The following is a 24,617-nucleotide window of genomic DNA, read 5'->3' as shown; positions in this document are numbered from 1 at the left end:
TTATGAGCCCCATGGTCATGTACTCCAATTAATGCTCGTTAGTCACATTTAAGAGTTTCAGATATGTTTCAAGTAACCAATGTTTCTACATGCTGGGACGGCCTGCTCAGTTTGACCCTCGGTTGCTTGTGGAATTCTTGCGACTTTTAAACGGCTCAAGTTGGAGTCACAAGTCATGCGAAACAGATGGACCATATCAAAAACTAAAAAATGTCTCCACTCGGGCCTCGAGGGAGCTGAACTCTTCCTTCCAAAAGACCACATCACAGAAAAACCATTTTCAAGAATCCGCGTCTCAGCTCGGTCACCCAAGAACATGTCAGCGGAGCGCGAGCTAGTATTTGCATTGACACACAACTTCCTGATAGGGATGAAGTAGTTCTTTGTGCTGGTTTCAGTACTGTTTACAAACTCACTGCAGTGTGACCTTCTGTGTGATGCAACTCAGAACAGAGAAGAACTCACAACTAAGTCCTTCTTTTAAAGTACAGTGGGCAAAAAAAAAAAAACACTAATTTGGGACTTCAGGGGCTCACTTCATTCTTTAGATTGTGGCCATTTCCACTCTCTGTCCGCAGGACACAAAACTTTCTCTTCCACTGTTCCACTTTGTTATATTGACCTTGCTTCCTCAATTTCCAGTAAACGGTCGGTTTACCAAAACAACCCGAAGCACTTTCTAACTCACCCCACACAATGGAGGCTTTTGTCCTTTTCATGGGAAGTGGTACATGGAAAACGCATGTAGTAGTTCCTTTCCACATTGATAATGATCTATATTTAAATTGTAGTACTTTCTAAACATACCAGCGTTACCGTTCCACACCCTTACATCTTACTGCATCACAGGATTTAGTACAATGGAGAGGTTGATACATTTTACAACAGATTACCAGATTAACTAAAGGTGAGGCAGAATATTTGTTTCTTTCTATTGAGAGCATAAAACAACTCATGTTCTACATGGTCGTATTTTGTTTGTGTTTGTATGGGCATTCTTAGCCTGTTCAAACAGGTTCCAGTCTGAGCATCACTTCCCTCGAGATGTTCAGCCGTGCAAAGCCTCATGGACGTTGTAGCAGACCTCCACTGAGAGATTAAACTGAAATGTCCATGCCACATTCTCAACTAATAAAATTCTTTCAGGAACTGCTCTGCCAACTTAGAGGTCACCTAATGTTTGAACACTCAATTTTCCATAGGTCTACTCCGAACAGACGAAACTCACTCAAATCATTAGGGCAGAGTGTATTTTATGACTTTGTGTGTTTTACCATCGTTCATATTTGTGAGGACTTGGCGAGCCATTCAATTCTTAAACTTAAAAGCTTTCCTTGATATTTTAGTCCCAATCTTTTGAAATCCATTTATTTTGTATACATTAAGAGGTTTTGCATAGTTAAGGATAACAAAATGCTGTCTGTCAATGTGAAATACACATTTCTGGGACCAACAGAAGGGGATCTGGTTTATCTTGTACTTGAGTTTAGATTGTTATCTATTCATTTGTTATGCTTGTATATCTACCGGCAACAGTTTGTTTAGGTTCATGTTGATGCTTTATACAGATTACCATCACCCCGTCATAATGGTAGGGGAAACACTGAAAAATGGTCCATTATACTTCAGAACAAAAAAGTTATACAAGTCATTATTTTGGCATAATTAACTGACATTTCTAACTATTTGAATGATTTTTACCATGAGCCCAAGGATGCCACCATGTGGTACACAAAGAAATACATTCAGATCATAGTTAATGCACTTTATTTACTAAAAAAGGTTTCAGTTAAGATCCCTACTTTCACATAAGCACATGCATTACAGATACCACTGATTTACCCCAAAGTGCACTTTGTAAGATTACAGAACGAAACAAAGTGCTTTAGTGAAAATTAAAATGAGCCTTCACACATAGGTTACATCAACATAAAATATCCTTAACGTACTATTTGAGTAATATCAAAAAGGACAAAAGCAGAAGGGACAAATGACAAAACATCAGAGCAAAAGCATTCAAACACTCATAATAACTTTATTTTATATATTAAACCTACATCTTGGTAAACATTAGCAAAAAAAAAAAACATTAACTATACTTTATTAAATGTCTACTTTGTATGTGGAGCCATATATTTAATATTGTATGTATCACATCAGTTTAGTTTTACCAGCAGTTACTGTTTGAGTCAAAAAGGCACGGCTTGGCTGTGTGGATGATGTTTCCACTGGGTGTTTGTAGTATATCCAACAGGAGCTCCCAGCGATCCACGATGCACTCTCTGATCTGTAGTACAGCATGCTGGTCACATGGAGGGGACACCAGAGGCCAAAATGTTAATAAGCTGCATTAATAATATAGTTGCATTGACACTTGACAACCAAATCAAATTCCTGCTCTGCTGTCCAGCGCGGGCAAAGTAGATTTTGTCAAAGCACATTTTTAGGATGCATTCCTGTGTTTCACGCCAGGGAAAGGGTGCCATAAAAATAAATAAAAAAAAGACAATTGCACAGATTCAGAAATTCAGATTCAAAAATATAGAAACACAAACACTCACCCTTGCGCTGCAAATAGCAGGGTTCACAGTGGGGCTTCTGGTTTGGTGGTCTGCAGTCCGAGTTCCTCTGAGATGTTGGTGGCAGCCCACACACTGAGGGGAGAGGTGATTAAAAAACGTTGAGAAATCTAGCTGACCTGTAAACTTAGTGTCTAAATAATTGCACCAGATTGTGCGCCACCCAAGCAAAGACAAACCAAGCTTCATTTCCAGTTACAGGCACATAGAATATACATTTACGTGGGTGTTCACATATGGACAGAGATGTAGAAGTGACTTTTACATGTACATGCTAATGAACATCGGTGGACCAACTGTGGGGGTTCTCCGTTTTAGATGCTCATTGTGAAAATCTCGAGCAAAGCAGGAGAGCAGGTTGGCTCCTCCCACAAAACTAACCACATGCAGAAAACTAGAGACTAACGGCATGCAGTGTGAAATGATGCCTATTAAGCAGATTTGATTGGAACTACCGATTTGATATTCCTGCGGACATTTCAAAAAGGTACAGTCACATTGGTCAGTCTAATTGGATTTCATTTTTATGAATTTCAAATCAACTAAAGATATAATGGGTGTTTCCATTCACCACTATCATGCAAATGTTAGTCGGGTGTATCACTAGCTGGTAAATTGTTCAGCCATCTGCAATTACACCAATGAAGACCAAGAGGCCACAACGAGACATCGTAATTAAAAAGAGCCTCAAAGCTGTGGAAAGCTTTATATGGACACATCTGTTTAATGTATTTGCCATTTTTGGGGAATTCTGGAGCCAACGTCTAGTGGATATTTGAGTAAATGCACTTGAAATGTGTTTCGCAAATACATTTTCTTTGTACATCATCATTTATTTACTGCTCTATTTCACTTTTTGCCATGGTGAAATAGTTTTAAATGAATAAAAACTAAATTAAACTTTTCTGCGTTATTTGGACTTTAATAAATCTCCAAGTGTATTTCCACAATGCAACTTTCAAATATTGGAGCTACTCTAACTGCACTTTAAGCTGGTCATGACCTCTACTCTGGAAACAGATGAGGTGGAAGCAGTGTCTATGATCACGGTTGCCCCAATACCCAGGACACGCACAGCAAGTTAACGGACCATCCTGGTTAACAATGTGAAGCCAAAATTAATAATAATTAAAAAAAAAAAACACCAGAGAAAGGCTCTAAAGGAACCACGTACCCGCCGTAATGAGCAGAGTCAAATTCATTTCTCTGGGGTAACATTGTTCCAGTGCTGTAGCGGGAGGAAGCGTTCCTGGTCGGAGCGCGGTAACCTGCAGCAGCAGAGTGTGGACGAGGGAAGCTGAATGTGGCGGTCGAGAGAGCGGACAGACGCAAAGCATCCAGGTCGTCCAGAGACTCGTACCTGCAGAGAGGCAACGCAGTTCAGAAACAGGTAGAAAAGAGGGATGAGGCAATCCCATGACAGGAAAAAAAAAAAAAAAAAACATCCAACAAGTTGCTGTGGAGCCCAAATACACCCACCTCTTCATTGGCACCCCAACATAGATGGGCTCCTTGTAAAAGCTGCTGCTGCGCTGACGTATCCAGCTGTTATCAGTCAGAAGCTGAGTTCTTTTCTTCATCTCCTCCAGTATCTGCTGCCGGTCTTTCTCAGCATTAGACACAGACTGTCCTCTCGTCTTCCTCTCATCCCCTGAATCAGTCAAAGCGTGGCAAGTTAGCCCAGTAATGTCATATCACCAGAACAGATGGAGATTATCACGACAGAGGGTAGACTAACCGCTTCCTGGTTTGTAGCTGCCTGCTAATGCTGGTGTGGACCAGGACTTCGCCCTGTGGGAGGAAAGAACTCTAATAAGATCTTTTTTTTTAATTAGGCTTTCAGCATCATGCTGGGTGCATGCTGATTTTAGAAGGTTTTAGGTGGTAGTAATTAAAGAATGCCCACAAAAATCATACTCACTTTGTGTCAGTAATTGTCCTAGAGCACAGAATCAGACAGATATACTATAGACTAGAGGGACATCGAGGTCCAAAGCTAAATTTTCAGGAATATTGTATGATAACTAGAGCCGACCTGTGTGCAGGAGACAGCTGAGCAAAGCCGCAGGAGTCCTCAGCCCTGAAGTACAGCACGAGAAGCGTTAAGGCCCAGCAGAAGCAGAAGGAAACAGCAGGTTCAGCAAACGCAGCAATGCAGAAGAGATCACAAAGAGTCAGGGGAAAATGTTAAAGAATTTCTAAATCAAAATTTTCAAACATTCATTCAATAGTCAGCACACACTCATATCACCGTTACACTCAGGAAGGAAAATAGCTGACAATGTTGGGGAGGAAAAAAAAAAAAAAGTGATTTACCAGGCGTGTTCTGAATTCTTGTCATGCCGCTCTCCTTGTGCATTACTTTGAGGTTTCGATCCGGCTTCCTGCAGCTCATCTCGGTCAGGGCTCGGCTCTTTTCTGGTTTTGTTTGTCAATCCATTCGCATAGATCTGGGTGCTGGCAGGGCTCTCACCACCACCAGGCATCTCAAAGGAGTTCTGCTTCAAATGCAGTAAAAGAAATAACATTCTATAGAAACTATGTAACGCAATGATATTTAAATGTGAGCCAAGGGGCTCTAAAAGGAATCCTGCAACAATAAAGAAAACCGGAATTTAAAGGAAAGCAGAAGCCAGAGAACATTAAAAAGGTGAGGTTTAGCAGGTTGTACTCGTTACTGTCAACACACGCCAGAGCTGCCGATTGAAACCAACTTATTTTAGCTGCACAATATTTAGGGAAACTTAAAATCCCCAGATCTTTATAATAGTGCAGTGAGATAACACCTTCTGGACAGCACAGGAACACCATTGCAAATATGATTTTTCTATTCATGGAGAGCCTTCTACCAACTCTGAAACCATTCAGTCAGTGATAGTTAAGGGATGCAATTTGCGGCTAGATATTCTGAAAGGGTTGATTAACGCTCCAAAGTTGCATTACATTTTGGCAAGAGACAATAGCTATGTCACTTGACCTTAAGAAATCTGAATGACTCAACTTTCTGCACATTGGGTTCCCTAGAACAGTCTTTGAGTTTGAGAACATCAACTGAGTTTGACTGGAAAGCAAAGATTCTCTCTTTAAATGAGCCCACTGACATTCATGTGTGATGATCCCAAAAAAAGCAATTTCACATAGTGAGACCATTTTTCTAATTTTGACATGTCTGTATAAACTGACCTGTAGTTACCTTTGAGATACTCACAGTATCATGTGACTTTAAAATCTTAAACAAGAGAACTAAGGCATTGATATGAGATATTTCTAAGTACGTTAACAATAAGAGGGTTTCTGTCTCCCGTTATTGTTGCCAGTTACATCCACGGCGACTTAGTTGATGAAAATATGGTATAACATTTGTAGGGTCACTGAGTTATAGCTAAAACCGTTCTGCCGTTTGGAAAAGGCTCAGAGGAGCACTCCGCATTACCCCCGTATTCCTGCATAACTCCTGCTTTGCCTCTCGTTGTGCTCTTTGCCACTCTGATTCAAGCCTCTCCTGATCCCGCTGATATTGCCCCTAAATTAAAAAATAAAGAGATGGCATGAAAATATTTGCATGTTGTAATGTTGTAATATAAGGTTACAAAAGTCTGCTTTGTAGTTCTATTTCTAAATAAAAGAAAATGACCTGTAGGAGGCGCTCCTGCTCTTCTTGCCACTTCTCTTGACGCCTTCGATCCTCCTCATGGTCCCATGACCAGCTGGAGGAGGAGGGCCTGAGGGATGGCACTTTGAGCTGGTAATACACAAACAGACTGTGGGCTCAAACACGATCATAGTGCAGCGCACATCAACCCTTCACACACACACACACACGTTATTTTTGAACATGCATCCAAACATCCTTTGATCAAGTAGCGTGGTAACTTACATCGGATATTGCCGATTCTGAACCTCCTGTGTGAACAAATCAAGGGTCAGTAGAGGGAACGTGATATAGTAGCTTATAAGTTTTGTGTAATGCCATAAAGGCCACCAAAAAAACACCAAACAGGCTGGGGACACAATAGAAGACTGAGAATCCAAAGTATTTTGAAAAGACCCCTGGTGGTGATGGATTATTTATTTTTGCAGCGTCTTCATGCGTTGCTCAATTTTGCAAAGTGCACCATGTTTGCCCGCGGCGCTCGTCACAAACCGTCTCGACATGTACTGCACAGACTACGGCAACTCCAAATTTGGAGGTTAACAGGAAATTTTATAGTTAAGTGTGCAGCAGTTGATTTAGTGGCTACACAATAATATTCACTGTCAATCAAAATACAACTATTGCTTTTCCGCTATAAAGCTTTGCCTGCAGGACCGGGTGAAAAATGTAGTGATAAAAAGATCAATACACAAGTCGGGGGGGGGGGGGGGGGGGGGTCTTGGATTTGCTCACCTATCTGCCAACGTATCCCCAGCCTGGATACTGCACACAACTACTTAAAAACAGCTGAGCAGGAGACTTAAGCACGCCATAGTAAATCATTGAACAACTTTTCACACATTGCATGGAAATACAAATATGCTTTGTTTAAATGTTGGTTTGAAAACAACTAGCATGTTGCTTAATGTTAACCACATGCCGAGCAAGCATTTACCACACAAGTAAACCCATGAGCTGAATCCTGCGGCGTTAGCAGAGTGAAGCCAGTATTGTGCGACACACAGCAGATTCATTAACAACCACAAAGAAGAGCATCACACATCACTCATTGTGCAGAAGACCAAGCAGTAAATGAAGCATCTGCTGCACGCCATGTTGTACGTTAAACATGATCAGCGCTGTCCGCTCTGAAGAGAAGCGTTTTACTGCCAGTTTGTAAAAGCAATTAAGAACATAGATTAACATTTATTTAAAGAAATACATATTTAATACTTGAAGCTTTTAGCTTGGTACACAAAAAAAGTATTTAAGTAGTAGGCTAATATCGTATGCTGGTACCATCCAATCCATCACTTTGCATCTAACTATTTGTTTTTGTAGCTTCCTCATTAAAACAATTTAAACAATAACCAAGCAAAGCAACAGTCACAAAAAGCTGCTATACAAGTAGTTTAAGCTGAAACCAAAGTTTTACCTTTAAGTTTGAAAAATTCCGCCCTCTTTTTCTGATTTTTACTACCAAAATTATTGCAATCTATATGAAGAACAAATAACATCAGCTTACATTGTGTACAGGGAGTGCTTCTTAAATATATTTGTTAAGTTATTGCCATGGCAAACTTTATTGCCTCATTACCTTCACTTCTGGCTGTCTTGTGGTTGTCAGCAAGCTCCCCATGCATGACTTTACCGTGTACAACCTGGGCAGGTGAAAGAACGCCAAGATTCACCCATTGAGCGCCACTTTAAGCTGTACTATCAGAAGTTGTGTGCATCCTTTTTAACTGAAGTAATAGATGACTGGCTTAAATATTGCTCACGTTGTCCATCTGCCCATTCATTTTGGACATTTTCCTGACGGTGGTTTCTGTAGCGGTACAACTGTTGGCATGGTGATCGGAGCAACCTATCAGAACTGGCGCTGCGGCAGTCAGATTGAGGGTCATTCTGCTCTGGCCTGGCTGGTTTTGAGTAAAGCCGTCACTGGTGCTCCAATCTAATGGGAACAACCAGCCATCAAAACTAAGGCCGCACCATTTGTGACCACTGGTCAAAAAGGTTAAATTAGGAGAAATAATCAAGGTGGCACAAGACCATGTTTGGCTTATTGTCTTACCCTTGTTGCCATAGCGCCGAATGTCCATGGTCAGATTGCCGGTTCGCAGGGAAGACGTAATTTCATCCTTCCACTGTTTGGAGTTCATTTGTGCCGCTGCAACTCCATTAACCGCCACAATCTCATCGTCCACACACAGCTGGCAAAGCTCCGCTGGACTGCCTGAGAAGAGAGGCACCGGCGTCAGGGATGGGAATGAAGCTTGGTATTAAAATACTCTAAGGCTGGTACTGAGATGTAATATTGAAGAAAAGGTTGCTGTTCTAAGTTGAAAAGTAGGCCAGTAAGCCTCAGAGAGTAAGTGACACCTCTCTCACAACTATTCAAATATTTATGGTCTGGTTACAATTTGTAGTTGTATGCATGTAAAGCAAATGCACACCAAAAAAGTATCACCATCCAAATTAGCCACTGCTCATGAAAGTCAACAAGTTTTAAAATTTGTAGGCACATGAGGAGCCCCCTACTATGATAGCTCTTAAACTGACAATGTTTGTGTATCCAAGACAATTGTGTATGCGACGTCTGTCCTGAAACATGTTACTGTCTTGAATTGAATTACTGCGAAGCAGGACATTTTAGAACAAATGCTCCAGTGGGAAAAGATCACTTTGAGGACAATGTGACACTACCACCACAGAAATTAAAAAAGGAATCTTGTTTTAAAAACACAAGGCTTAAAGATTCATCACTTTGACAGATTAACCATGACTCGTGTCATTGAACAAAATGTCAGCTATCCACAAATTGAAAGATTCTTACCAGGTTGGATGTATTCGACTCTCGCCCCTGTGGAGTCCCAGTGAGTCTGGATACCAAAGTCTGGTATACTGTTAGGTTTAAGAGTAAGGCTCACTCTCATGTCACTGTGATCCACCTGACAAATACACACACACACACACACACACACACACACACACACACGTAAAAGGTGACACCCTGTGATCCAATGTCCGGTGGTTCCTGGGGGAAACTAGATCCATACAGTAAGATATCCACCAAGGGACCAGGTTATTGTGTGAAATACTGAACATAAAGCAGCGCTGCAACAAATGCTGCCTTATGATCAAATATTTTTTTTTGTTATGTAGATGCATTGCTAGGCCAATGCTTGTGCAGTATTGAATCACCTGCAACTGAAGTTATTGCCTTGAGGCATTCTACAATTTAACAGCCCTGCACACCCACACATACGTGTTTTCACTTACACTGCTGATTAGAGACTGACTCACCTGTGTGGGTGAAGGAAGGCATTAAGAATATAAATGTTTGCTCCATGTTTGACTCGTCATTCAAATGTCATTTTAATTTAGGCTACTAGCTGCGTATTATATGAAGTGTAAGACATTTCAAGAGCAATCAGAAATTACAATATGTAAATTGTTGTTCTTTTTCCTCTGCATAGCTCTGATCCTGACATCTCAGAACGTGAGAACAATGGGTCCCACTCATTGATTTACGTTGTGAACTATTTGTTGTTTATTAAATCACAATAAATATCAGCCGACTGATCATTGCTTCTAAGTAGAGAATTGATTGAGACCATTCGGAAAAGTGATTTTCCATCCATTTGCCTGGTTCTTCCTGGTTCTAATCCAAATTTGGCTTAATTCAGATGGTCTATTGATTAACAGACCCAGTCACAGACAGATAATTGAAATTGATAATCCCGTTAAAAAAAAATTACGAAAATAATTCCTAGAAAGACAAACATTAAACATTTATATACCCAGTAAAAAACCTCTATCGTGAAGAGTAACCCAGCATACCTTTGGGAGGTCATTGCTGGCATGAGAAGGAAGGGTCAAGCCTTTGGTGGGGTGACTCTGCGGGTTAGCATACGGCCGAGGAACTAGCTTGGTTTGGGAGTAGGGCTGATAGTTGTAGGCATTGGTCTTGCTGGATAGAGTGGCACCTTTCACCTCCCCCGTCTGAGCCGTGCCACTCTGCTTCGCCTGGTTAGCTTCCTCCGGTTTGATGGAGGCCGGGTGCTGACCTTTCAGATGGGCGGTCGCATTCTGCCTTTTGAGAGAAGATTTGGTGGTTGGAGAAAAAGGCTCCTCTTTCTCACTCTTTAAAAGCCGACCCTCGTTGTCGTCTACCTGGAGATTAACAAAAACAACACGTGCTCACAAGGACAGTACAGAAGGATTTTAGTGCCACATTCATTCTGCAGCATTTGACATGTGACTTTGCCAAAGTTAGACAGCTGGAACTGATCGTGTATGACCAAACAGTGCTGTGTGAAAATAGAAATGTGGAATCTTGTAGGGAGCTGACACCGTTCACAATGGTGCTCCAGTGTTTCCATTATTAATAAGGAGGGAGATCCAAGAAAACAGGGTAACACAAGCTTACTCTTATAGAAACACACGCACATCCACACACGCACCCTCCCTTCCACACACAGAGGAAATGCTCTCATTACGTTAACTAGTTTAGACCTTCTTGGCTGACTAATCAAGTCCCTGTGCGCCCTCCTGAGCATGAACCCTAGACTGGATTACAACCGCCCTGAAGTTCAAAATCTCACACACTAATTTCAAATTGAGAGTCAACGCATTTCTATTATGCCAGAACCATAATCACTACACTTACCAGCATTTTGAGATTGTCTTCATTTAAAAAGGAGACCGTAATCACATGGATTAACACGTTTGACAGGCCCATATAAAACAAGTCAAACCAGGCAAGATTTTCCTTGTAGATGACTTTGAGAGTAGTTCATTTGGTTCCAAAGGTTCCCAAAGAGTAGTTATCCCACCAATTTAAATACTTGTTGGGTGCAAATGTGCAAGCAGAAACTAGTCCAATTGCATTGATAACCCTCCTATGAGTAATATATTAAAAATACAGTGCCCAACTGCTTTATATAATTCATTTTACAATAGTAGCGTTTGTGAACAACATAAAAATGTAGAAGGATGAATTCTTTTGACAGTTATAATAATGTACTCACGCTGTACGGTCTCTGCAGTGAGGACACACTGGACTGCCTGGTACCAAAGGGTCTGGGCGTGATTGCAGAAGAGAGACGAGACGAGCCCTCTGACCGCCGGTAGCCACGAGGAAGGCTGGCCGAGCCGGACCATGATCCTGTCCTGGACAAGTACTTGTAGACGCCTGCAACCTGCTGGCCTGCGCCTTGCTCCACGGCCGGTTCCACAGAGCTCTTCTGGCATACTCTCTGGGACGTGTCCTCCAGCACAGCAACACCTGCCTGATCAACATTGGGGCGCAATGTTGAAATCGCGGAAAGCGGGATCCCGCTGAGTCCACATGGATTCAGCGGGATCCCTGGTGGTTCTGTGGTCTCACTTGTGAGCTGTGAAGTTGTGTTCAGAGTAACATTTTGGGTTGTGAAAACGTTTTCCGGTTGTACCAGTGGTGTCGTGGGCTGGAGAGGAGCCGGGCTGCACTGTGCCTTGACTTGGGTCTGGGAGCTGAAAGGAAAGTCTAGAGAAGGGGTGGTAACTCTTGCACCATCTGAAGCCAAGGAGGCAGCGTAGGTCTTCTCTCCCAGTATGTTCCCATTAGAGGCAGGCCTAGCGGCAAATGAGGATCCCTAATGATGCAAAATTAAATATATATTTTCACAATAATATCAACATGTCCAGGGACGTTGATGAAGGTCAGGCACAACGTACCGAAGCGCAGGCTGAGTTGTAGGTGCCAAGTGGAGACGTGGGGCTGAAAGGTGCCTCTGTGGAGTAGCTGCAGGCCAGCAGAGCCCGAGTATGTGGGCGGAGATTACAGCTCGGTGATTTTGATGGCGGAGAGGTGGAGTAAGGACGAGGGGAAGCGTAATGCCTGCGTGGGGACTGCTGGTCTCTGGGGATTTGTCACAGGAGGAAGGAGCGGATGTAATAAAAAGGAAGCAGAAGAGATGGGGGAGAGATGTGTCATATTACATGAATTAACTGTGGCGGCCTCAACAGTTATCAAGCAAGGTCACCAGCTATAGAAAGTTGGAACAATTGTTGGTAGCAACAGCGTTTGGAAGAGTCAACTTAAGATCTCCTCACTGCATTTGTGGCACATGCATACCGTGGCAGTCTGCCTTGTACTTCTTTCTTTTCAAATCTATTCATGGCACCAATGGCCATCTGGTTAATGACTTGGTCCCATTCTTGAGATTTCTTGCGGAGGTCAGACTTTGTGCTCCTGCGACGATTCTTCCACTTCATCAAGTCCTGAAACAAAATGCACAACTCTAACCCCGTTTCTTATATTTGGAAAACGTCAATGTAATGTTGAAGATTGTTTTAAACCCAATTTCTTCCATCTGATCAAACCTTAAAACATTGTTGAGATTAATTTCACAGGTTATGACATAGATATTCTGGCATATTCACATTTAGTTAATTGAGAACTTCCTGTGCTGAGAAACAATTGGGTGCTTATCCCACTAACCACTACTAAAGTGACCTTGCAAATGCATTTCTTTGTCTACATCAGTTTGAGGGGGCGAGGCTTTTCTAGACTTACGTCATGCCACTGAGCTTCACTGTCCTTGGCAGCAACGCTACACTTCCGTTTGTTTTCAAGGCCGCACTCTTTGTGGTCCAAAGCATAAATGGTGTTCCCATCAGGAACTTTACGCACAGGGTACACCATCGGAATGTCACTGAGTGATTTGCTCCTGTTTCAGACGGGCAAAGAGGCAGGAAATGGGAATAAATTGCAGATCTACAGTGCAAACCAACACGGAAGCAGCACCATGTAGCAGAAAAAGGATGAATAGTAGAATAGTGCAATGCAGCGCACAAACGTTACTTTCTCATCATGCTCAATGTCAGCTCAAAGCCCCACAGTACATCGAAGATCACAAGACAGAACGCCACACTATTAACAGCATGACACATTCTGCATTCAAACAACAAAATCCTTAGCAAAGTGCAAGCAGGAGAGTCATGCAAGTCAAGTAACGCAGCAATATGAATAGGAACAGATGTTGCCGTCAGGATAGGACAGCCAGGACTTGCAACTAGTAATAGCACTGCTGTGGGCAACGGAGGGTGTCAGATGACATTCAAATAGATTACAACAGCATTTAGCAGGTGGTGTATAAAAACAGTGACATGAGTTAAATGGGAGGAACCAAAACAGTGATTACAAGCAATCCTGTAGTTTGTCATAAATTCTACGGTCAGGAAAACTAATCGTGGGAAGTATTCCATGCGCTTCATCTTTACAAAAAGGCAGATTATGTTTGCAGCGTAAATTAGGCAGGTTAACAAACAAAGGCATACTCCGAGCAAGCGGCAACAAAGCAAAACTGAGGGACTCACCAAATCCAGCCAGGGTTGACCTGGACTGGTCTCTCAGGTCTGACCTGGATTTGATAAGTTCTACAGAACCAAAGAAAAGAGTCTTCAAATAAAAACACTACCATCTAAATATAAAAAAGGCACCTACTTGGTTTGACAACGTAATAAACAGCATGGTATCAAACAATGAAGGCCAGGAATGAGAAGGGTCACGAAACACATAAGAGGCATTCTATACATTAGCAGGAAATATTTTACAGATACAAAAACATGCATTCAGTACCACAGCTGCAATACAAAACATAAAATTAGATCTTGGCAGAAGAAATGTGCAATATATTAGTTTATTGATACACTTAATATGTCCAGACCACAGGCACAGTCACACAGAAAGTGAACTGGAACACATTAGCGCTGGCACGAGAGGTGTGATATATGACTGATTCTGTCATCAAAAGTATGACAAGGCACGCGAGTCATCTGTTTAACAGTCATGAACTAATGAGTCACTAAAAACGTCTCACATCATCAGCAAAGAGATAAATGGCAGCCATTACATAGTACCTGTGAAAACAACAGTAGCAGTGCTAATTCAAAGCAGGTTTAATTTTTCTATGATAATGTCATGGAATATCTCTGATAAACAGGGAAACATTTGCATGTCAAAGTAGTTAGCTGATGGATTAGGGATTTGCAAGTGCAGTAACAGGTGCGCTTTGAGAATTTGTTACATGACAACAAAAGAGAAGGCTTAGGAGGAAACTTTTTGATGCTCTCCAGATGCAGCAGGGATGTTCTGCACAGCAGCAGATGTCACCAGCCAGGAAATTACGTCAAATACTTCCAAGGAAGAACCAGATACTTTATGGCTACAGTTAAAGACACAGAAGATGCGAAACATTAACAGAAATTACATGAATGCAAAATTTAAAGATGTTGAGTTAAGATTTGAACTTGTTTTATCTGTCTTGCAAAGTAGTGCTAGCTATTCCCATTTGCATAGCAGATTGAGAGTTAAGCTGCTGCAGTAGTTATGAAGGTTTTAGTACGTGTCTCATAAACTATAGCCAAAAACATTCAAAAACTGATCACATGCAATCATAACATTTTAGCGCCACAAACTAAACTTAAGGTTTCACTACAGTACATTCACTGAGATGTACTGTCAACATCACTCTAGCCATGCAACGTTTTTTTGCTTCTTTGAAAGCAAATTCTCTAAAACAATGAAAGTTATACAAAACTGCAACTTGGATTAGTAAATTATATATTTATAAATAAGCATTTGCGCCTGACAGAGCAGTAAAATCAGCCAACAAACCTTAAGCCCTGCATTTTACGATACCAGGGTCTTTTACGAGAGCCGAGGTAGATTGTGCGCACACGAGTGTCCTCTTCAGGTGTCCAATATCGGGGTAAGAAGCGGTCATAGTTTGGGTTGTTGGGTGTCTGATGAAGGGTGTGCTGCATTCGCCGGAAATACAAGTCATCGAGGACGGGGTCAGCGTCTGTATAATCATCCTCAGAATCGTCCTCGCACAGAGCTCTCAGGAAAAGCTCTTCATCAATGGCACACTCTGAAGGACTCGCATTGTGGCGAGGTTGCGTGGGGAAAGGATCATCTTCAATGCTGCGGCAAAGAGCGGGATACCCACGTCTATGTCGTATCACAAGGACATCACTTTAGATAAAATAGTATCACAGAAATGTTCGGAGCGGCTACGAAATGTTAACGGTGGAATCGTGGCTGATGATTAACGCATGGACGCAAAGTCACTGTTTTTAGTTGAGACGCTTAGGATCCAAGCAGTAGATTGGCAAGTAAAATCGTTGAGAATTGAAGACATCAAGCTCACAAATCTCATAATAATCACAACTTCTTGGCCCATTAATCACCCACATACAAAAAAAAAAATCTCAAAGGTCCACTTATGGTGTTGATTAATAGAACATGGACGGACCTCTGGAGACAAGTGTTAAAAACAAAGCCACCACAGAGTCGATTGGTTCCAATGCCATTTTAGAATGAAATACTTAATACAAGGGATAATACATAAGAAAAATGATTACTGTAAAAGTGGCCCTGTCTGCTTGCGACAACAGTGTTAATGAACGCACGTCTATCCACATCATCAATTTGAGCTTTGTGTGAAGATAAAGTGGAAAAACTTGAAATTTGATAATGAGTTTCAAATAGTATAATGACATGGATTGTTTCTATCGATGGATAATAGTGAGGCCAGTTCTCTAAACACACAATCTTTCCCTGAATGACAGTTTTGCAAATAATGCTTTCGGTTGGATTACAAGTCGAGTCCAGAGATAAAATGTCTCTTTTCTCATGTATGTTCCAGTAGAAATTTGACATTTAGTAAATCAGTGCAATTGTAAATAAACATGTTTAAACACGAATAGAAAAAGAAAAATCATAAAACATTAACCACTGGGAAACGTTGACTATTGATAAGTTGGTTAGTGGCAGTCAGTAAACTCTCAAAAGGAGACACATTTTCAGTACCTGGATAATGGGCTTCCCATCTCCTCCCGGCCTTGTTTTCTCCGTGGAGGTGGCGGAGGGATAAACCCTTTTCCCCTGTTTTGCTTGGTTGTCTCCATCTTGTAGACCTGCTCAGCTTCAGCGTCACTTCCACAGCCTTTAGACCACGCCAATGTGTGGGAAATGAGAAACGAGTTACAATACAAATCTGGAGAAGAACAAGATGACCTACAAACTAAAACCAACTAAGAAGAAAACCAACTAGGCCAATAACGCATAAGAGTGTGTCCCTTAGCACGTACGTGGGTGACCGAGTCTTAACATAGCAAAGTATTTCACTGTTCTCATCACTCAAACTTTTATCAGCACGGTGTGGAACTTGTCACAATCTATCAATGACGTAAACGGAGATCAAGCACCGCGGAGACAAATTACACATTGTTTAAGAATGTTGTTGATTCAACTAAGATTTGGTTGATCATGACGAGCAACGTGTCAACACATGGAACTTTAAACTTGTGTGCAATTAATGAATCATGAAAAAATGCATCCATTTTTTAGCTGATTGACTGATAGCAGGTAAGTCTCTTCTCACAAAAGTTTGGATTGATGAGGTCTTCGCCTCCAGCTGTATCAGCAGTTTATTTTTCCCCTTCCAAAAATAAAAATAAAAGGAACCCACGAACAGAAACTCAATGCATCAAAACAAAATAGATGCGAAAGGTAAAGAATGTGTCACATATAGCCCAACTGTTTGATTACAGAGTGATTTCAGTAAATATTAAAGTTTACAGTATCTACATTTTACAGTCAAACAAAAAAGGCAGTCAGGCTTCAATCGGGCGGTGTAGAGGGCACAAGCCGTGGACAGACGTACCTTCACTGTTTGGGCGGAGGGTTCGGAAATCTTGAGAGTCAATGTTGTCCACAGATTTGGCAGATCCGTAGCTCGGTCTCAGGCCGCGACATTCCTCCCTCTCTGGATACCAGCCCTCATCTAGCGCCTAGATTTAGAATGCAGAGTTGAAGTCCATAAAATCATTTGAAAAAAAGTGGAAGGCTGGAAGAGCACTTCACTTTAGACAAGGCCAATCCCAAGAGCCCCTCGAAGGCCTTGAAGTTGAGCTGAGGACCAGTGTAGAATGCGTCCAAGTGAGCCTTGCGACCCAACCAGTAGATCGTGACGAGGACCTGAGAGAGAGAAAACCATGTCACCAACCAAACACACCTCCTTCACCCTGACCTGCTAAAAAAGAAAAGTGTAGGGTTTTCTATAAGTTTCCTCGATCAAACTCCTCTCCAACTAAAAAGAAAAAGAAACGTACACGCAGCAGTGCAGTTCGGCAGTTAAGAATCCAAGCGAGCAAAAAACTTCCACAACTGAATTCAAAAGCTACAAAAATAAAAGTAAATATGACTATACAAAAAAGAAAGTATTTAGTGTAGATACTTTTCCATTTGGTGCTCAAAACACTCCAGAAGTGTTGACAGACAGACAATCCTGACACTAATAATTAGGACAGAGTGTAATGGCACGTGAGGGTATGGACCACTTCACTGACATGAAAGCCCTTTGGATACCACTCGTTCTCATTTGCTTTGAGGCGGAGGGAACAATTTTAACAGATGTTAAAATGGCAGTTTTCTTTTTCAGCGCAGAGAAAAGTGTGCTATTTTATAGCACGGACCTGACGAAGGGGTTAAATACCTCAATGGATTCCCTGTTAAGCTTGAATAGTGTCCGTAACAGCTACCTCACCGGCCCATTGAAGACAATCTTGCGGACATCATCTCAGAATTAAAGCTATCAGAGTTAAACCAACTTAGAGTCACTTCATGTTTTCAGCACAAATGACCAAGTCACTAATAAGCAATATCAGAAATACACATTTCTGTTGGCCATCTTTTCCCATTTAAAATCATTGAAGCTAAAATTGTTTAGTTCTCCCTCATTTGTATACGCAAGTGTCAACAAGCATTAAGGGTTCATGCATAGAGTTTATTATTTGTCAGGAAAAGCAAAATCATTACACACCACATTTAAAGTTCAATCTATTGCTAATGGTGTTAATTGCTAGATTTGATTTTTTTAAGTCATTATTTTAGGCACCCTGAAATCTGTTTTGTCTAAATGTGCAACAGAACACACCAACATTAATTCACTAGGCATCAGCGCTGTACGTGAAATCAGTGGAGCAAAGCTATGTAACTTAAATTGTTTACTGCACCTAGTTTGAGAGCTGCACAAAAACTGGATTTCAATAGATGCAGATTGACCCTAATTTGTGAATTCAAAGAATTCTACATCCGTTTCAAAGAAAGTGCTCTGACAAACATCCTCATTACTGTGTCCATGTTCCCAGCTATTGTGTGATTCAAATGAAGCTTCCCAGATAACCGAACAACTTCATACACTTTGAAACATGTAAAATACCAGCCGTGCACACAAGCGTGTACACATGTAATTAACAGGAAAAAAGTTTATATGGAGCATACATTCCAATCAAACTTACGTTTTTGAGTCTTCGGTCACTTTCATCTTGCCTAAAATGAGAAAAAAGATGAATAAGTATCTATTACAGAAGAGTAACATCCTCTTCGATACAATTTAAAATGTACTGTTAACAAATGAGGTATTTGGAGGGGAGGGAGGGGGGGGGGGGGAAGAGATCTACAGTAGCCTTTTAAGCCTTCTCATTTGCAAGCTACTTATCAGAACGTACAGGGAGAGACGGGCTATCAATGTGTACAAAGCAGCAGCTTGTCATCAGGCACAGCTCATACCTTCTAAAAAATGCAAAGCAGTCGGGTGTCTCGGACTATAAACTTCCAACAAAGGCGTTACAGTTAAAACCACCTCAGTGTTGCATGCGCTGAACAATGTGCAGCCAACGCAGAACACATTTAAATCAAGCGATGATATCTGTCAAGTTAGTTGACTGTCAGAAGTAAAAATGTGGGCATCTCTGTGGTGGCATGAGTGCCAGTAGCTTTAGGCAGTTGCACAAATTCACTTAACCTGACAAGACACTGCTTGTGCACTTCATCTGTACCTGAGTGTTGCCCGAGTGGACAGGTCCTGCAGGTCGCCTGGATGAAACAGCTGAGACACATTCAGTCCCACTTTTCCGCAGGCTTTCAGGAATACGTTGACGTTATCCTGGTGATTAAAATGACCGAGGCAGCAAATTGAGTGCAGGTAGAAAGAGAATCAGAAGAGCTTGTAAATGCAGTTTGAAGTAATGTCAGGAGAGCAGGGTGAATTCCAACAGTCTGATATCGAAAACTACAGCAAAACAAAAGCCTGTTCTAAAAAATACATTACCAATAGGGCTGCGTCCACCGTTATTCTTGATGAATTAGTCAAGACAAATTCAAATACTTTTAAATTTAAAAATTTGATGTGATTTAAAAATCACATTGGTTCATGGAAGTTTAACATGTTAATAAAAAAAAAAGTAATAAGTTATTATTAAAAAAGGATTCATGAAAGCTGGGCAGAGCATGCAGTATCTTAATAGCGGTTTCGACTTATTTAAATCATACATTTAAAAATGTCCCTGGTTCAAAAAACAAATCCTGGTTTTAATAATTTGTTATAGTCTTTACATATTCTAATCTTTATAGTAGATACATTTACAGATTTTTTTTTAACATTTTGAAAATTCCATAAAGACATATCGGTTTCAGTAATCAAAATGTTCAGGGTCAAAGTAACTCCAGATTCTCTGCTGCATCTGCACCAGACACACTCCTTCAGTCCAGCATCCACCATTGTGCTCGGTGTATTTATTCAGAATTTGAAATGTGTCGATGCCTTCATCCCTTTGGGCAGTTTTGGCAATTAAACTAGCCGAAGAAAACTCAGCCTGCAGCCCAAATAAAAATTTGTATTCATGCCATATGAAACCATCATATATATTCAACAGTATAGTCGTCGAACCAAAATCCAGTTTCAGGGTCATTCAGACTGAGGCAACACTGCCTCATAGCATTGAACAGGAAACCACTAAATGTGTCAACTTCCTGGCTAGCAGGAGTCTTTTTCATACGTGGATCCAGAGCCACACCACAAAGCTACCTGCCACCTACACACACACACATCAACTGTAAATTCATGAACTCACCAGGCCAGCGATGGGAGTAGAAAGCCGGTTAACTCTCTTAATAACGCCAGGTTTCAGACAGTTGATCAAGCTATAAGAAGCAGTTTTCGAACATTTCAGTTTGATGACACACATATTTGGAAACAATGTATAATGGTATTCTGAGGGTCTCATTCCACAAAAAAGGCTTAATACACATTAGCTTCCAACAAAAATATTTATACAACTTTTTTTTTTTTTAAAGGCAACTCATTAGTATAAGATACAATCAAACGGGTATACAAACAGCCAGAGCTTTATATGTCTGGGCAAGACTCAGTGTTTCTTTGCAGCTACAAGTTAATGTTATAAAAAAGGTCCATTATTTACAGGAAACTCCACTGCACAAGAATTGATATAAAATTAGACTGTTGGAGAAAATATGTAATTCGTTCATTGATTTCATATGCGTTTGGTAATGTTTATCTCAACTGAAAAGCAGGTTTAGCAAAACACTATCTAAGCAGAGGTTCCCTCATCATTTAGCTTGAATTTAATTCCCTGGAAGTAAAAGGTGACATTGTAAAAAGGTTTGTGCAGAATTACTTACTCGCAAAGCAGGACTCCATTCTCCAACGCAGCACGGAAGTCGTTGGAGCCAAATGATTTTCCAGTCACTTCCTTTAAAAAAGAAAGTTGTTTTTTTATCATTACATTTGTAGTTTGCCACAGAATGCAAACAGAATTCTATGAGTTTATACTAAAATTACAGTTTGAGAAGGTTGACTGGTAGGTATCAACAAGGGGAAGCCACAAAATGACAAAGAATGTCTGTAAGTCAGTTATCAACTATTTAGGGCATCATTAACAAAATGTTTGAAAGAATATATAATCATTATCAGCTTATTTTCCCAGATCCCAAATAACCATTATTTATCAAATATTGCTATCACTGAAACGGGCTCCATAACTGGCTTCAATAAGTTAGATTTTAACCTAACTTGGTTTGTTAAGTGCAGTGAGGTCTCTATGGTGTTAAAACTATTTAGTTTAATTTAAGTGTTTGGGTCCACTGTTGACGAATGACTTGGTCCTTTACGCACTTTATAAACATAACCCTTTTCTATGGCTGTTAGGAGGACAAAAAAGAAACTATGGCAAGAATTAGCAAAACAACGTCCTGGTTGGAGTTAATTAAAGTCATTCTTCAGCCCTCTGTGAAAACACTCCCATGTCGTAGTTCTCAACGGTAAAATGAAGCTACGTAAATTAAATTAAGTGAGCTGGATACTGTTAACAATCAGCAGGGAAAAACTGCCGACTGCTGCACAAAAAGCTAGGCGCTGTAATCACAAAATATCTAAACAGCATAACATCGGGCCATGTTTACATGGACAAACATTCCCACCAAAAACATCAACTATGTTTTCTATTAAAACAAAGAAGGCATCTAAACTGATTTTACAGAGCCAAAGCAAGCACACTGCATTGTGGGATTTGTAATGAGGACATAAAAATGGGGCTATTACGGTTCAGCTCCATAACTAACACAGGGCCCCAAAATGCTATTCTTCTCACTAATTATTCCCCTCAGGAAGCCACAGTCACAACTCATTTTCGGCAGTGGGCACCGGGCAAAATCAGACAAACGCCACAGTGCCAGGTTAACGCCATCAAACACAATCACCTGGTCAAGATGGACACTGTTCTATGGCACCAGAACTTTAACTGTCATTTATTTTCATGGATTTGTGTTGCAGATCTTAGGATTATACACTGTAGAGCAGATAAAAGATGTCCCCTTGGACATTTACAGGTGGAGATGAACTCTCCTAGTCAGGGCGTGTAGGCAATGTTGTGATCTTTTTACAGCAAGACCAGTGTTTCCTCTACCTATTATAATAGGGGGGTGCCTCCCCCCGCCCGATGGAAAAGTGTGCAAAAATATTAATGTTTTTTGTTATTATTTTTCCCCACGCACGGCAGTTCCACAGACATAAATATGTCGAAATATGTCAGTGTGACACCCCCCCCCCCCCTCCCACGCAGTTGTAAACCTAGGGGGAACACTGAAGACTAAATAGACCGTTTACATAATGTAGAAGAGGCCAATATGTTCTTATTTCCTCTCAAGTCCAGCAGAAATTGAGCAGACATTTACCTGCAATTGCCAGCACTGTGCTAAAGATGAACAGCAACAATTGCGGACAAGCTTATTATCCTGCAATCTGTTACACCGAGTATTGGCGCCAACACGTTCCTGATGTGTGGCACGGGGGAAAAATTCATGGAACCATTTGCCATTGCGTTAAAAAGCAGCACGCTTGGCTTCCCTCACAAAAACACACAGACAAACAAACACACCTCATCACTGCTCACCCATCCAGCCCGTCAGTCACCGGTGCAGGAAAACAAGGTTAAATTGGCATGGGCCTCGTGCCAAGAACACACAGGACAGAATTCTCCTAATGAGCCACTCTGACACAATTGACATTAATGGTGCCATTTGGAGTTGGTCAACATTCCGTGTCCACAGCCTACAAGTTGTATTCATTGGTTAGGATTCAAGATTGCGACTTCAATGTTTTTGACAGCAGCAGCCTTTAACGACCTAGAAAATTCTTTGCCATAAAATAAACCACATTCTCCACAATGTGGAGATTATCGCGTCTCAGTTGACAAACATTACTTTGGGGTATTTGTCGAGGACAGATTAATAGACAACATTAATAGAGAAGCCAAAGACAGCGCTGGATAAATGTATCATTGTGTTACATTGGATGTTAATTTGCATCAGCCTTCCCTACAAGAGCTTTTATGACACCACGACATTAAGATAGTGACAGTAAAGAACAAACCTTCTCACAGAGTAAGGCCTAACGTTGCCTGCCCATGTGCTTTCAATTCAACGTGCACTTCCCTCAGTGGGGGTGTGAGTGCTACAGTCAAATCACTTTTATCTGTGCAACCACAGAAGCCTCTCGCATAGGGCTCCCTCTGTGAGGAGGCAAACTCTTAACCAAAGTCTTATCGCGCTACCTCTCCCATTTAAAAAATAAGTCGGTGAACTTAAGTTCGTGGGAGACAGAATAGATTTTCCGTCTCCTCGATGGGGTTAAGTGACTGGTCACATTTGGCCCGGTTGACTTGCGCCCAGGTGAGCTAAAGAGGAGCACAGAAGGATGGAAGTGAAGCGCGTACCTGGATCCAGCGTTGAGCCTCGTTGAAGGCCTCTTCACAGCTCACACTGGTCTGCTGGCGCCACTCCATCGCACGACTCTGGTGAAGGGACAACACAGCTCCGTCTTAGTAACAAAAGGTCAATTCGTGTCCTTTTTTTAATTTCCAAACAAAACGCCGCGTGCTTAATCACCTCGCGCCGTGCGTAGCTGCTCACCGGTGAAGGCTCTCCGCTAATTGACAGCCGGGTTATCGGTGCGCACTTCTGCACCCGACTCTTCCCATCACTCACAACGGTTCGCCCATTGGCTGAAGTGAAGAGAAAGGTCTCCGCCCACTTCTGAACTACTGAGCAAAGTTTTGGATCTGAAGTGGAACATAGAGGAACATCTGCTGTGGAGTCTCATCGAATCCGCTGGTGGACTGCTGATGCGAGACACTGACTGACATATTCATTACTTTACTGTTGGTTATACAATTTGAAAAAAACTAAGCTGAAATCCTCCCATTAAAAACACATTATTTTGTAATCTAACAGGACAGTATATAGCTCTGTTTACACATGACCAACCCGCCTGTTTTCATTCTACTATCCCTCTTCAGTATCTTCAATAAAAAAAGAAAAAAGAGTCAACCTGAGTGCCGTTGTTTTCTGGTGAACACACAGTGGCCCTTCCATTCTTTCTTCTGGTTGATTCATGCCGCTGACTTCACAGGTACAATTTGTGAAACGTTAGAAGCCTCGTGTGTAGTCACCCACTAGGATGACGAGCATTTAAATGGCAGATGTGTGAAAGAGAAAATTGTTTACAGAGGCTGTGTACAGACACAAACAATCTGCTCCTGTCTCTACTTCCTTTCTGTCATACCCACATCCTTTGTCTTTTGCTGCAGAAAGAGCAGCAGCCTGATAATGTCTGCAGAATATGCCACTCTGCTTCAAGGGTAGGTGTCTTCACCCGCTTGCTTTTATGTGTTGCAGTGATAGAAGATGGCCTCTGACAATTTAATTTCCACACACCATGGGTCACAGCATATGTCTATGAATAGAAAACAGTTTTCCTTTTGTATTCTTTTTACACAATTGAAATTGGGGCATAACCAGAATCTGGTGTGTGGGCCTCATCTTGTATTAAAGCACATCCTTGCTCCAATCCAATATCCTGCCGAATGCCCAAAGAGGTGTTCTATGTGGGAACAAGGTCGGTGATGGAATCAAAATATTTAAAAGTAAAATGAGGTGCAGAGGTGTAGGACACTGTAGAAAAGGTAATGGCCCGGCCTATTAAGAGCAC

At 41.4% G+C, this 24,617-nt stretch overlaps 1 protein-coding gene across 8 annotated transcripts; it reads right to left on the bottom strand.

The window, feature by feature from the left end:
- Nucleotides 1-1,750: 1,750 nt before the first annotated feature.
- lmo7b (LIM domain 7b) lies at nucleotides 1,751-23,639 on the bottom strand. 8 transcript variants are annotated; one of them, XM_037455442.2, is made up of 31 exons: nucleotides 23,540-23,639; nucleotides 23,344-23,421; nucleotides 20,753-20,823; nucleotides 20,185-20,254; nucleotides 19,111-19,217; nucleotides 18,571-18,601; nucleotides 17,135-17,248; nucleotides 16,935-17,061; nucleotides 16,079-16,214; nucleotides 13,582-13,641; nucleotides 12,779-12,932; nucleotides 12,338-12,483; nucleotides 11,938-12,121; nucleotides 11,673-11,855; nucleotides 11,250-11,510; nucleotides 10,060-10,392; nucleotides 9,053-9,167; nucleotides 8,291-8,452; nucleotides 7,995-8,170; nucleotides 7,811-7,874; nucleotides 7,649-7,708; nucleotides 6,457-6,482; nucleotides 6,214-6,321; nucleotides 6,013-6,102; nucleotides 4,896-5,080; nucleotides 4,615-4,659; nucleotides 4,318-4,370; nucleotides 4,059-4,230; nucleotides 3,754-3,939; nucleotides 2,562-2,654; nucleotides 1,751-2,302 (listed from the first exon to the last, which is right to left on the bottom strand). In XM_037455442.2, the coding sequence occupies exons 2-30, from the start codon at nucleotides 23,410-23,412 to the stop codon at nucleotides 2,585-2,587; spliced, it is 3,558 nt and encodes a 1,185-aa protein (XP_037311339.2). In that variant the 5' UTR covers nucleotides 23,413-23,421; nucleotides 23,540-23,639; the 3' UTR covers nucleotides 1,751-2,302; nucleotides 2,562-2,584. The 8 variants fall into 8 exon arrangements, with proteins under 8 accessions (XP_037311339.2, XP_062417707.1, XP_037311358.2 ...); XM_062561723.1 differs by having other exon boundaries at nucleotides 23,516-23,595; XM_037455461.2 differs by having other exon boundaries at nucleotides 4,896-5,077; nucleotides 23,516-23,594.
- Between the last annotated feature and the right edge of the window lie 978 nt (nucleotides 23,640-24,617).

The sequence above is a fragment of the Pungitius pungitius genome, chromosome 4, assembly GCF_949316345.1.
Source record: "Pungitius pungitius chromosome 4, fPunPun2.1, whole genome shotgun sequence".
Classification (NCBI taxonomy): Eukaryota; Metazoa; Chordata; class Actinopteri; order Perciformes; family Gasterosteidae; genus Pungitius; species Pungitius pungitius.
This window is presented reverse-complemented; position numbering and strand designations above follow the sequence as displayed.

Excerpts from the sequence above, each read along its gene's own strand:
- lmo7b (XM_037455442.2), bottom strand. The coding sequence starts at position 23,412 with ATGGAGTGGCGCCAGCAGACCAGTGTGAGCTGTGAAGAGGCCTTCAAC. Across the intron at positions 17,062-17,134 it reads TGGGATTGGCCTTGTCTAAA|GCGCTAGATGAGGGCTGGTA; the intron begins GTGAAGTGCTCT and ends TTCTAAATCTAG. Across the intron at positions 7,875-7,994 it reads TGAATGGGCAGATGGACAAC|GTTGTACACGGTAAAGTCAT; the intron begins GTGAGCAATATT and ends TCACCTGCCCAG.